The sequence below is a fragment of the Polyodon spathula genome, chromosome 9 (assembly GCF_017654505.1).
Source record: "Polyodon spathula isolate WHYD16114869_AA chromosome 9, ASM1765450v1, whole genome shotgun sequence".
NCBI lineage: Eukaryota > Metazoa > Chordata > Actinopteri > Acipenseriformes > Polyodontidae > Polyodon > Polyodon spathula.
Genome location: NC_054542.1, coordinates 25,388,078 through 25,402,596, shown reverse-complemented (window position 1 = coordinate 25,402,596; position 14,519 = coordinate 25,388,078). Strand labels below are relative to the sequence as shown.

Here is a 14,519-nt window from a genome sequence, read left to right as displayed (position 1 = left end):
ATTAATCTGTGATGTCATATTGGGTTATTTTTCACCTTTGCATCACTTCTACAGTTTGTGTTTTCAAACTCTGTGTGAATGGTAGGGATACTTTCATGTATTTACACATCCTTTTCCAATGATTATAGAGGTTAAAAAAAAATCTGTTACTACAGCGTTAAGGCGGACATCTGTGTATGAATATTGGTACTGTGGGATTAATTCAATAATCGATAATTTAATGTTTAACTGGGTTGATTAGTTCTCTTACTAACAATATTTAATTGACGTGTTACAAAGATTGAGGATTTGCTTTGAACATACATTCATGCGCAGACACAAGGAATGTTTATTCAATAGTATTTTATAAAGTACACAAATAATAAACAGAAATCAGAAAAGTCAGAAAATGAATCTTTTGGTCTCTAAGCACAAAACACAATTAAAAAAGTTCTCACTACACTCATGCTGGCTAGCAGGCAATTGAAATGTGACACCATCTGTCTCCTCACACACAAAGGGCAGCTTCATCAGCAAGCAGGCTGTGACCACCCACATACAGTCACAGCCTCAGAATGAAATGATGCAGACAATATATCACATTAAGCTTATTAATGGGATCTAGTTTAAGTATATGACAACTTTACCTTTAAAGATATTTTTCATACAACAATATGAGGTAGATTACTTTAGTTACTTCATCAAGTTTCACAAAAACAATATTTCACACATAGTGTGCAAACTACATAATTAATAGTTAAATTCTATGTGAATGTGTTACGGTTAATTAATTTAGTTCCATGAAAGGAAAATGTAACTGGATTATACTCAATGGTTCCTTGAAGCTTGGACTTCTGGTCTGCTAGCTTGGAAACTCAATCTGTTGAAGAGTCCTGTACCAAAACGCTCCTCTCTGCAACAAAGTCTTCAGTCATACATTGGATCAAACTCTGCAACAAAGATTTAAATTCTCGATAGAATCAAGAAACAGTCTTCTGTCCTCATCACTGAATCTTTTAGCTACATAGGTAGAAGGGCACAGTTTCTTTTGGATACTGTGGTTTTAGGTGTACAGCACACCCAGACTGGTTTGTCTGATAAGTCTCTACGTTTTCCGACAGTCCTCTATCTGGGCTTCGGTCTCGTTGCTTGTGGTCGTTGACTCACTTGCAGCCTGCTTCCTCGTCTTGGGTTTGTTTCAGGCTGAGTCCTGGAGTTGCAGCTTTGCTTAACAGAGTGACAGCACCTTGTTTAGCATTCAATGTGGGCTGAAAAATGTTCAGTTTTGCTTGGATATTTATAGTCTTTTTCACTTTACTAAATAGCCACTTTCATGAGATCATTTGTGCATCTTGCCTTTTTTTAAACTCTGTCGTGTATATTTACGTTTTCTTACATATCACAACGTGGTTTCCTTATAAATTACTATTAAAGAACTTAGTCACTATAGTTCACCAATTATGCTATAAACTACATCAATACATTACTCCAATAATAATTTGCAGTTCTGGCTTAATTTTAATTGACTGTATCATGAATGTTTACTCTTTGTAAAAATGCACCTTGTTTCAAACAAAAAAAAACACAATTTAAGAATTTTTTAACTAGTTTTATAGCTATAGGCAACTCTTGATAGGTTAAGAATTATATATGTACGCTTGTGGAGCTTGAAGAAAGGTTTTAAGAGCAAGAATGTTTCAAAGTTTTGCAAGTCGAGTTGTAAAAAGAGTCCATTTAATGTGCAAAACTTGATTTAAGAGTCCAGGAGTTTCTTGCAAATTGATAGATTTCCAAGAACAATGTGAGAAGTATTTCTTTTAAAATCCCACGTAGAAACTCAATTGCAGTCAATCCTCTTCAAAGATATTGTCTTTTGGTTGCAGTACAATTCAAAGTTTAATTCCAAGGCAGATTGAAGTTCTTAAGTTGAAGAAGGTTTTCTCCAACAAGGCATCTTCTGTAGCTTCCAGATATATAGATGATTCCTCAAAGAATAGGTCCAGAATAGAACTTGAATGGATGGAAAAATCAATGATCCAGATGGGTGTTCTGAGACACCAGCCAATCATTTGGGAGTGACCCAAAATGTAACCTCATTGGCAGTTGTTCTTAGAAAAAGGTGTGTCCTTGATCTTCAAAGAATTCATGTCCACGTCTTGGGTAAGGCTGTCCATCAAATATCTTCTTAAAGTAAATTAAGAAATCTCTCTTTTATTAATAACTCCACTGTGCTCCTTCCTCTCTCTATAAAACCTTCATATTCATGTTGCCCACAAAAAGATGAATATCTCCATACCTTATTATATATGACTACTCAGAGCCTGAGTAACACAAATTATATTTGGTTATAAAGTACTATTTGTTCATTTTAAATTGTAACTTTACAGAATTGTATTCTTTACAGATTTAACCATGTATGTGCCAAATGTCATTGTAAGGCACAAAACAAATATTTTCAATCCTTGATACCATACCGACAGTTATCAAAATACAATTTGACATACAACAGTCATCACAATGTGTATAGTGTAAATTTATGAACAAAATGTTAGTGTCAATCTTGTATTTAGAAAGTTTTAGGAAAACTATGTATACTCCTATGTATACATTTTAAAGGTTTGCTGACTGGAAAAGCTAATTCAAAGACATTCTCTAACCCACTTAGAGTTGCTCATAAATTTCAATAGACATTTTAACACCTGGGCTAGAGCCATTTTATCAGAGTCTGACCATTTAGAAAAACACACAGTTTCTTGAGCCACTTGGCCTGATATCCTTATCTAATCAACACAATCTTGTTCATTTCTTCTTGGCCCTGGCTAGCAGATCTGCAGACTGCTTTCTCAGTTTCTTTTGAAGCTTGCATTTTAATTTGGGTGAGGGGAGATGAGAGAAAGAATGCAGGAAGAACTCGGCACATACAAGAAAAATATAGAATTATTAGAATACATACATTTCCCTTACAAGCCCCCTTTTTCAAAATCAATTTATATTATAAGAGATAACTTGAATTTGAAACATATACAATTCCCAATCCCTCAAGAGTTTTCTTTACAAACTAAACATAATATGTTTGTTACATTCAAAATTCTTCATATTGTATAGTTCCTATACATTTCATGAGGTCAAAAACCTTGTATATGTGTTTCAGTGGTTTTGGGTTAAGTAGTGTCTGTTTTTTCCTAAGAAACTTTATTTAGTTTCCTCAGGGAACTGATGCTGATTTGTAACAACATCAGATGATGTTCTTGTTGGAAGTGATCAACATATACATCTTCATCATACAAATAGAATGAATCATGAGAAACAAAACCATCACCACAGAATATATGTAGTTCTTTTGGAGTTTCTCCAAGTCTCCAGAAGCCAGATAGAAATCGGACATTTTCAAAGAATCATCATCTATGGAAAGTTCCACTACATGTTGAGGCTTACAATTAAGGAGGTAGTCCAATTCTTTATCTAAATTTAACTCATGTCCTTTAAAGACTTCCAACATTTCTATCTTTGCTTCATGTAAAGTGGGATCAAGATAATAGATTGTAGTATCCCCAGTAGTAACAAAAGTATCTTGTGGAGCAGTAATTGGAGAAACATTGTAAGACAGTTTATGTTTTGTGGTTACACCGTGCTTGTTAATCATTACCATGATTAACTGGTAGTTGCTGTTTGTCGGAGGATATTTAGTCTTACTCGAGCTAGCAGGAGGAGGGGAAGATTCAGGTTTAAACTCTGATGGAGTCTTTTGTTTCTGAGTAGCCTCAGATTCTATCTGTAACAGAGGAGAGCTGGATACAGCATACACCTCTGCAATAGGCTTCTTCTTTCCTCCCTCCTTAGTCCTGTAGATTTCCCAAATGTTCTCAGCTCTGTCCACTGTCCATTCTGTCGGTAGACTGTCAACTCCCAGTCCTTTTGATGTTTTAATGTCTTTTTCCACTGGGACATCGCTAGTTTATGTCTTCCTTGTGTCAAAACGATTGTTGTTGCACGTGTGATTTATCTGTCCATAATTCAACTGTCCGCTCAGCCTAATCCAGTTCAGGTGCCGGTCCTCTAATCAATAGGTCACTTAGTTCAGGCTGTCTGCAAACCATAGGCCCCCTTCTCAAGACGCAGCAGTTTGCCCTGTTTCTGAAGACACAGTTTCATTAATGAATCCAGTTACATTTCTAATACATCTTCTTGTATTATCATATTCAGGGAATATGTCCCACAGTACGAACAAACCGACTGAAAGCTGAGGTCTATTTAGATGCTATGAGTGTCTCTATAACCCATACACAGATGCTCCCAGTTTTATTACAGTTATTTAATATAGTTTTATTGGTAATATGCAAGATAAAGAATCCAGATATGCTTCTGTTGGTAGAGCAATTTTCAACAGACGAGGGCTGAAAAAGAAAAAATGGTGTGGAGATGGATGCCTCAAATATTAATCTAAGAATGTTCTCATGAACAGGGTTCCTAAGTCCTCTTCCCTGTAGGTATTCTTCAAGTGCATTCAGGGCAGCAGGGTGAAATGCTTGTGACAAATATACTCCTCAGGGTGCTCAAAAATCTGATTGATTCGCTGTGGTCTAAAAACCAATGATTCTGTTGAAGTGAAACTATACACCATTCCAAATTCAGTGTGTTATTTTCCAAGCCTTCCTACAGTGAAAACTGCTTCTTTCTAAAGATTCCAGAAGAACTGTACTTATATATGTTTGTATTTATGTGAATTATTCTGGTATCCACTAGAGGCAAAAGTAATAACTGGAACATGTGTATGTGTGTATAAAACTGTATGTGTACAGCATTTAATTGTATATGGAAAAATAAATAATAAATAGCTTTTAATATATTACATTGCATTTTATTTGTCTTGCTTCTCTACTATGCAAATAAATGCTCAGTCTAATGCTGCTATTGTCTGTAACAGGTGCTGGCCATATTGGTGAATATCTTTGGAGGTATCATGCGCTGTGATGTTATTGCACAAGGTATTATTATGGCAGTTACGGATCTGGAGCTGAAGATTCCTATTGTGGTCCGATTACAAGGTTTGTATTGTCTTCAGATTGCTGACGATCATCAAAGTATTCTATTTGTAATTGTTTCAGCAGTTACATGAAAGTGTTACAGAAAACCTGTATAGCCATTATAACCAGCTCCTTACCTTCTATCTTATGCATTGTACATACCCTTGTACGTTTCAGCCTGTTTTCAATGGGAGAATGCTACAGGTGTAGTAGTGTACATTGCATTATCATGATCTCTAACAAGGAGAGATTATTTTACCTGAACATCACTTTCAAATAGAAGCTTCTTCTGCATCTCTTACATTTTTAAATGATCAGCATTCTGACCTTCGAGCTGTCGTGTGACCTTTTTGATATTTGTTGTCCGGTGAATTTGTTACGAAATTCTGATTCCCCCTGGGGGGGGGAACCAGTGGTAGGGTACCATTAACGTTCATTGAATTTCATCCCCCAATTACTCTTAACCTTTCAAATCTACTTTCATAATAACCTTTATTAAGGGCACTTTAATACTTCGAGCCTTAAGATTTAGATGCCGTCAGAGGAAGCACTTGTAGGCGTATGTCTCGTGTGATTTTTAAATTTTTTTATTTCACCTGTTATTTATTGTAGTAATATGCATAATTTACAAAGCACGGGCCAATTTATTTCTTTAAAATGACTTTGGCCAAAGTTTAAAGAAGGTAACATCTTAGTAATTGAGGTTATCCTTCTTGCATCTTGGATGCGTGACATCCCACTGTGATCAAAGCTCTTTCTAGCTAACTCCCTTTTCAGATAAAATTGAATAATTTGCAGGAGGGAAGTTGCTTTGGTAAAACCTTGCTTGTCGACAGAACAGTAACACACAAACTGAGTTGCACGCAGCAGGGCTGATAGGGGGAAAAATACATACAAGCAATCCCCTAGAGCACACTTAGAGCATACAGGCAAGGCCTTGGGATTAGATGCAGCACAGAATGTCAGATGAGCTATTTCTGGAGGCCGCTTTTTTTTTTTTTTTTTTTTTTTTTGTGATAAAAAGGAACAGTGAAATGAGATGGAAACCCGGGGTCTTGTCAAGTCTGTCGGATCTCTGAATTAAACATTCTGGTGAAGCATTGTGTTTTTTTATCTTCATTCTGGGCTTTCTATCTCAAACTGATGATGACTCAGACTGAAATCAACTCAGGTGTCAGACCCCTGTTAGGCCTGTGAAAGCACCTGCCCACTGTAGAAAAACCTACAGAGAAGCTTAAGTTTTAATGTAGAATGTGACAAACCAGAGCAAGACACTGACAATTTATACTCTTCTCCTTGCACTGTTCTTTCTTATATAAACCAAGCATCTACTTGTTTTTCCACCAAATGCTGTCGGAAAGCTCATGGATTTATGCAGATAGAAACTAGTTTAGTGAGTAGAGGAAATATACCAGTTCTTTTATTTTCTATGTCAACTTTTTGCTTAGATACAGCCACTGTTCTCTCCCACATCAGAGGGTGGACTGAATTCAAGTAATTGACACCTGGCACCATTCCCTTGATATCTCTTTAGAAACCAGTCTGTTTAGAGATCCTTTTTAGACAGAAGCACAATAATCGCAAATAATTTCAGTACAAAAATGAATCAAGTCTGTGCAATTTATTGGTATTATCACAATAACAGGTTATTGTCCCCAATCTTGCCATCAAACTGCAGAAGAAACTAGTGCTGCTATTGGGTTTGGCAGTAATTTTTGCAGGGTTCACCCCACCCTTGTGTGTATTTTGGTTTATTTTGTATTGTCTATTCTTGTTTTATGATTTATGTATGTATGTATTGGTGCACAGGGTGTGGTGTTACCAGTGTTTAAAATGTATGTTTGGTGTGCACGGGTGTTTTAGGTTGGCAGGGAAGGATTGATTGCATTCCCTGCCAAAGTACTTCACGTGCAGACTGTGCCTGGGCCTGATTTAACAAGGAATCGAGTCCAGGCACAGCTACATAAGAGGCAGAAACCTCTCGGTCTGGGTTGGGTGTTGAGGGAGTAAGAACGAGACGTGAGTGACTGACTGTACAAAGAAAGATAACTACAAATGGATGGATCTGTGGCAACATAAAAATAAAGGAAGAAAACTTCAGCTAAATATTAATAATCAATTATGATCCATTATACCCTTCTGTATGCACTTAGTAAAGACATTCTTTAGCACTGGTCAGATTATCAGAATCGAGGGATATAGTCACACTTGTATTTTACCTTTAACTACTCGTTCAGTTGTTTAGCTGACTTGCTTAGTCGCTTTAGCAGCGTTTTCATTTCAAAAGAGAAGTTATCCTTTAGTTCTGGATTTGGAGTAAAATCAACTGGGGGGAATACATTTTCTCGAAAGTATTATTAGCACATTTTTCTGAAGATAGTCATTTACACCAGTTCATGTTAGAAAACTAGTAATAAATCACTTAATGGATTTCGTACCTTCATTTTCCAGGAACACGAGTTGATGATGCAAAAGCTCTGATAGCTGCCAGTAGCCTCAAGATCCTAGCCTGTGATGACTTGGATGAAGCTGCAAAAATGGTAAGTTATTTGAATAGTACCCTTTAGCATCTAGTCTTGTGATTGGTCTTTTACATTGACATAGCAGGATATCACAGGAAAGTAAGTTGTTCACATGTCATCCCAAAGATAAACACACTTTCTTTATTACATCAAATAATGCTGATTACAACAAGGCAGTAACCAAGTTTTATTCTCACTTTCACGAATGAGGCTTCTGTGACGACACAAAATGGAAACTTCTTGTCTTTCTGAAATGAGACTCCATACGTTACTAGTTTAACCAGTTAAATAGGTCTCTCTGCCCACAAACCCCTGTCGTTTCTTTGTTTGGTCCTCCCCTCTGCCTCCACCCTGCATCGTGCCTTGTCTAGAGGGAAGGTGGCCCCAAGTGCCACTTGTCCTGCCTGCTGGCCAAGCCATTCTTAATCACTGTATTGCATTCATCTCAGCTCAGCCAGCATAGGGGCGGCAATCAAGCTCCAATGGATAAGGCCATGGGTCAGATTGTAATGTGAATGTATTATGTATCTATCGGGTATCATGTTCATGTCGGGCATAACTGTTTGCCAGTTGTTCATGTGCCCATCATGCATATCTTTTGCAACCAATAAACTGTTATTTTTACTACTAAGTGGATGTCTTCTTTCTGAAAAGATAAATCTAGTCATAGAAAGTTTTAAATGAAAAACGGTGCATTGATTTATGAAAGAGATAGGAGTTAGATAAATGGAGGATCAACAACCCAATAGAGAGAGACGACACATTTTATTAAAATCTCCACAATTCATATTCATGAATTGACATGATTATGACATCTAATACTTTGTCAGATTATAATATCAACCAGAAGTGGATCAATAGACTTATTGGATCATGCACTAGTGATGATGTGTTTGTCACCATGTTTTAAGACAAAAAACTAAAAGGAAGAGATTTAATAATAGTTTGGTTTTTTAATAAAGATTTCCTTACATTTATTGCGAAAGGGATACAAATCTACATAGCTACAAATAACCATTTAGAAGCTCATCCAGATGTGTTTCGGGAAGCAATGGAATCATTTAAGAGGAAGATATTTTTTACTGCTATAAGAATGCCAGATGGCAGAATATCATTCAAGAATATTATGTTATGGCAGATGTCATAAAGAAAAAGTTTAAAAAAAAATATCTAGATATACAAACGCTTACTTATGATAGAGTTCTTGGAGAGAGGTATTTTTTTTGTAGAACTTCTTAGAGTAAGTATCGGGGTTCCGAAAAATATAGCGTTGGACGTCGCCACTTGTTGGTACAACTGTTTAAATAACATACCTGTCATTTATCTTCTCATTGTTAACATCCTGACAACATTTTACACTTATAACTTTAAAGTCTGTTTCAAATCTTTTTTTCAAAATGTCCGCTGTAGTGTACTGGGGTTTGAGATCTGTTCTATAAATCACTGTAACTTACCACATCATGGATTGTTATTGCTGTGTTATCTGTTTGACAATGTGGGCAATAATCCTTACACTATTAGTGCACTAAAGCGGACAGTTTGAAAAGAGCTTTGAAACAGACTTTAGCTCTTTGCAGTCCATTTATTCAGCGCTTGTCAGGCGCGTCAGGTCCAATTTATTTTCACACATGCTGTTTATTTTACACGTGCTATATTAAATTTTTTTTTTTTTTTCAGAGTAAAACAGGTTTAAAAGGCATTGAATCGCAAAAGGACACTCAGTACTGTATCTACAGCCAAACCCCACCCCTTGTTCGCTGTATTTTTCACATACCTCTTTATAGATATGCATACTGATAAATCCTCTCCTATTCACTCGTTTTATCACCAGACTCCTCAATAATGCAATCTAAGTCATTGTTTTATTAATATAACATCTCAAAAAGCTCTGCAAATGTCTGTGATATTCTTTGAGCGCTGGATGCAGAAGCAGCTACCTCCTTTATGTCCGTGTTATCTCTGTGATGCATGGGGCTATCAGATACGCCCCTTTTTTTTCTGTTTCATTCGGCCATTGAAAAGTTTGCTCGCCTTTTACCCAAGAAAAAATGAATAGAAACCTGTGCTTTTACGTCTTTTTCATGATGTCAGAATTGTAGTGTCGGACCTGGTCTGACATAGGACCGCAAAGGGTTAAAGTAATAAGTGTAAAACGTATTCCGGATGTTAACAGTGAAAAGAAATGAGTCCTTTCCCCTTAAGGGTGCTAGATTGGAATTGCCAGACGGTAAAGCGTCTAGATCTGAATATATTTCAATATGCATTTATAATGAAAAACTAAATGCATCTCCTTAATCAAAAAGACAAGGAACATGAATGGTCTAGCTATATACCTATTTCCTAATTAATACAGATTATAAAATTGACATAATTGTGCAAAGACTTCAAGAAGTAATTAAAAAATGATCCATCCTATTCAGACAGGATTTATTAAAGGTCAATACTCCACAGCAAATATATAACAAATTAGTAAATAATTAGTAAAGAACTCAAGATTGAAATTTGGGAATAAATGTATAACTTGGATATCTGCTTCATACTCCCAAACCACAGGCATCTGTTTCTACATTGCAACTAATTTTAGCCTCATTCAGATTACACATATGGCAAAGGGAAAATCATCAAGGATGTCCATTATCTCCACTTCTGTTTATTTTAGGGCTTGAACCCTTAGAAAATGTGATAACATACAAGGGATGGAGATAGAACCAGAAGATGGATCTACTAAATGACTTTTGTCTACAGATGATATTTTAGTTTTAATGACAAATCTTCTTTGATACCTTATTTAATGGATATTTGAAATGTTTATAGTAAAATATCAGTGTACAAAACAATCTTGAATAATTCAGTAGCCCTCTCACTATCCAGAATCTGCCACCCTACAGTATTTAATGAACCCATTTAAATGGCATAAAATATCTAGGGATCCTGTTTCCAGAGAACCCGAATACACTGTTAATCTGAATAGGACTCCATTAATTAAAAAAAATTAAAACAGAAGTGGAAGGTTGGGATTCATTCTGCACCACTGTGGGGTAGAGCTGAGACTACTTTGCCTCAGATTTGTATATACATTGTCAATATTACCTCTGCAAATTCCTCAAAAAATATTCACTCAAATACTTTTAATTATTTTTCAAATTCATATGGAAGCTTTAAAAGATATTGGTTAAAATGAGAATCTGAGTGGAGATGATTGAGAGAAATAAGTAAAAATATCAAGCTTTCAACACATAAGACATTAGACTTATTCAGTTCACAATTGTTCATTAAATGAATTACATGCCCTACAAAAAAAAAAAAAAAAAAAAAAAAAAATCTACATTAGACGCTTTCACATTTTATGGTAATGTCAGCAGATAAAGGCCTTCTGGAATCAAATTATTATTCATATATCTAATATGATAGAATACCATAAAGAGCATCTCTAATATTATTTAGACTTGCATGTAACCTGGATTTACCTAAATACCCTAGGGGTAGGTAGATATTTTTGAACTTACATGAATAAAAGATTTACACAATGAGATATGGTCTTACATTTACTTTAAGAAGGCAGTTGTCAAGTACAAAATATGTTATAGCAATGGTTTCTATGTAACATATGAATGATAAATTTACTTTTGGTAAAAACATATATTTCTCAAAAACAATAAAATATTGTATTCACAAAAACAAAAAGTATAATTTCTTATTTCCTGTCCCAAGCTAACTTCCTGTGCTGCAGACTCTATCTGGAGTGTGTGTCCTAATAACAGCTGGACAGGAAGTTGGGACTGTGTTCATCCCTGATTTTAAGTTGGCCTCCTGTTTTTCAACATGTGTATTTCAGGATCTCACAAAATACTGTAATAAATCACGTCCCTTTTTAGAGTATGCAATTGACTGGGGTTCTTCATTGGAGCAAAACTTTTCAGTTTAAATTGTTTTTGACCAGCTGAGCTGATGACATGGCGTGATTTAAGCAGGGCAGATCATATTAAGTGTAAAAAACCAATGAAAAGGTTTTGTGATGCTTTAATAAAGAGATGGCTCAAAAATAAACACATTACTCCAAAATGTTGTTTATTCTGGTATTTTGTGAGCCCCTGACAAACAAACATGGAAAAGGAGCAAGCTTAATTCTAAGTGCTGATAATTAGAATGTACATTAAAAAGCTTGGTTATTGCACCTTTACCTCAGTCAGTTCTCAGGGGTGGTACTGATTGAGTGGCGGTGCGTCCAAACTGACTCTAGAATACTCTAGTTGTGCCTCGAGCTGTGACTTACAGCACTGCAGCTCGCTTTGCTGTAATGGCTGTATTGTCAGCTGCTTTGTTTTGCTTTGAGAGCCTCACTGTCTACCATCTGCCCGAATCATAAACCTGCCTCCACTGTGGCTGGTAAGTGTCGGCAAACCCTCGAACATACACACACCCACTCCAGCTTTATCGTCTGCCACGGTAAGCAGCTGCCAGCAATACTAAAGTATCTTCCAGGTACAAAATGTTTTATTTATGTTGGAAGGGATGGGTCTTCGCTTGAAATCCGGGATTAACACACATAAGCATCTTGCATAAAGTGGAATCTTACTTGTGTGCTATGTTTAAATCTGTCCCTCCTTTCCACTTTTAGGTTGTCAAGCTTTCAGAAATCGTGTCGCTGGCAAAAGAAGCTCAAGTGGATGTGAAATTCCAGCTGCCAATCTAATAAAGAAGCGCTGTGTTTCGGAAGCTTATTCTTCAAAATACTGTTGGCTTATTTTTTTCCTTTTTTGTTTGCATTTGTTTGGTGGCATGAGCTCAACTTTATTTGCTGTTACACAGGACCTGTGCAGAACATGCAGACTTTTAGTAAACACACATGATGTATTGCTCTAGTATCCCTGTAGGATGTATTTCACTTTAGTTAATTGACACATGTTTCCAAGGCAATAAGATCTTCCCATATGTATTTATCTTAAGTTCTATTGTTTTAAGTACGTAGCTTTTCATTAAGCTGCCTGTCATGTCTTGAGATATTACTAGTCAAGATTGGTTTAGAGTTGATTTTTTCCTGAAGGGGGAAAAAAAATGTTATTACAATTTTAACCTTTGCTTAAAAGAACCACCTGCATCTCTTTTGCTGTAACCTTGATTTACCCATATTGACGGAATGAGAGGATATTTATTAAAATGAGCTATGTTCAGTCTTCTTATTCTGTCGATTTTTGAGCATTACACCATCCCATACCAGTTTACTCCTGCGCTAGAAACTTTTAAATTCATTCACCACAGAGAATCATGCTCAAGTCAGTGCTAGTGATTTCTGACACTTTGTGAAATAGCCCTAAATACTTTCTTGACAATGGACTGAAATGTGTGCTTTGTAAAAGGATGAATACAAAAGGAACAGTGATTCATTTCTTTCAAACCATCAATGTGACTTCCACCTGAACAAAGGCTTGCTGTAATGTAGATTGTCTTTGTGTTGGATTTAAAGACCTTGCTGGATTTAAGGATGTGACTCGGTTCAGAATTGATATGGTTGGAATAATTTCATTCTGGATGCACATGCAGGTGTGGTTGGGAATTCTACAGTAGAAAATATGATTTTCATAACCTTGTTGTGTGTGTGTGTGTGCTATTGATTTCCAAAGAACGTGTAAAAACCACTGTAAATTCAGGAGTATCCAGGTTTAAAGTGTAAACACTTGGGGTGTGCCGATTACTCATATTTTCGAAATAATTGCCAATTAAATGGAATAAAACATGTCGTTTACTCAAAACAAAACCATGCAATCCCTCTATTTCCCTCTTTAACACAATTGAGTATCAACCTGTTATAATCAAATTATCTTGCCTGCACATTGCAGATTGCTACTCAATTGCAAAGGGTAGAGAAGGGCAGCCTTTCTTGTTTTGAAATCAACACATTAATAAATAATCATGTTTTGATTTATTTAATACCTGCTGACAAATTCTTCTTGAAGGCAATTACTCAGAAAATGAGTATCAGCACACACCAAGTAAACACTACATTTAGCTTTTTAAAGTCAACAATCTGTTTAGTAGGGTAAGCTGATTGAAGATGGTCATTTAAAGAACTGCAGCTGCCTTCTCATATTCGCCAAACAAGATGAAGCTATGTTGTCCTATCAATGTATTGCTGTTATTTCCCTTGTAAATAAGGAGACCCTGCTGTAAAATATTCAAACTTATGTTTAAAGACTCTTAATTGAAGGGCATTCACAAATTGAAAATGGAATGCAACAACATTTTAATTCTTCAAATAAACTGTTGGTGTTAAACTGTTTTTTTTTTTTTTTTCAAACTAGATTACCATTTAGGATATGGAATGAACTGAAATATGTACTGATGCAACACTCTGGTCTAACAGATTTAGTCATGTTTTAAACATAGGTATCAAACAAAATCACAGAAAACATGAACAAAAATACAGATCAAAGAATCATAAGTTTTCAATATGAAACGTGACACACTGTCAAAATGAAAACATTACAAAGTTAGTATCGGGTATCGTTACTCTGGCAGGGAATGGTTGTATCTTTCACTGTTCTTGCGTTAATTAATTAAAATCATGTATTTTCGAATAGCTATTTATACAGATTCTTAATCAACTTATTTTGGCAATTTTAACTCAACTCAAATACCAAACACTGAGCACCTGTTGTTTTTGCTGTTTATGAAATCACATGACTTGAGCTCAGTATTTTGTTATCTCAAGGAACAATACTACTCAACCAATCAATAAACCTATCTGCTCACTATTTAAAATGTATGTGCCCAATGAGCAATTGATGTAAAATGTAGACTCTTGCGTTTTCATTGTGCATCAGTATAGTTTTGTTAACCCTTATGGTTTAATTTGTACTTCATTAATCAACAAAAGTAATGTTAAAGTCAAAAGGTGCAGAATATAATAATTGCCAGATATTTTTAATATTATCCAAATATGCTCTGTGCTTCAGTTGTATATAAATAGATACATCTGGAGAACTAGCGTTGGACT

At 35.7% G+C, this 14,519-nt stretch overlaps 1 protein-coding gene across 1 annotated transcript in view; it reads left to right on the top strand.

Moving 5' to 3' along the window:
- Positions 1-13,797, top strand: part of LOC121320552 (succinate--CoA ligase [ADP-forming] subunit beta, mitochondrial) — a 40,377-nt gene extending 26,580 nt beyond the window's left edge. Inside the window, exons 9-11 of the mRNA XM_041258976.1 lie at positions 4,904-5,024; positions 7,455-7,543; positions 12,144-13,797. Coding sequence (XP_041114910.1) covers positions 4,904-5,024; positions 7,455-7,543; positions 12,144-12,218 — 285 coding nt within the window. The 3' untranslated portion in view covers positions 12,219-13,797. The remainder of the gene's footprint in view (positions 1-4,903; positions 5,025-7,454; positions 7,544-12,143) is intronic.
- Positions 13,798-14,519: the final 722 nt, after the last annotated feature.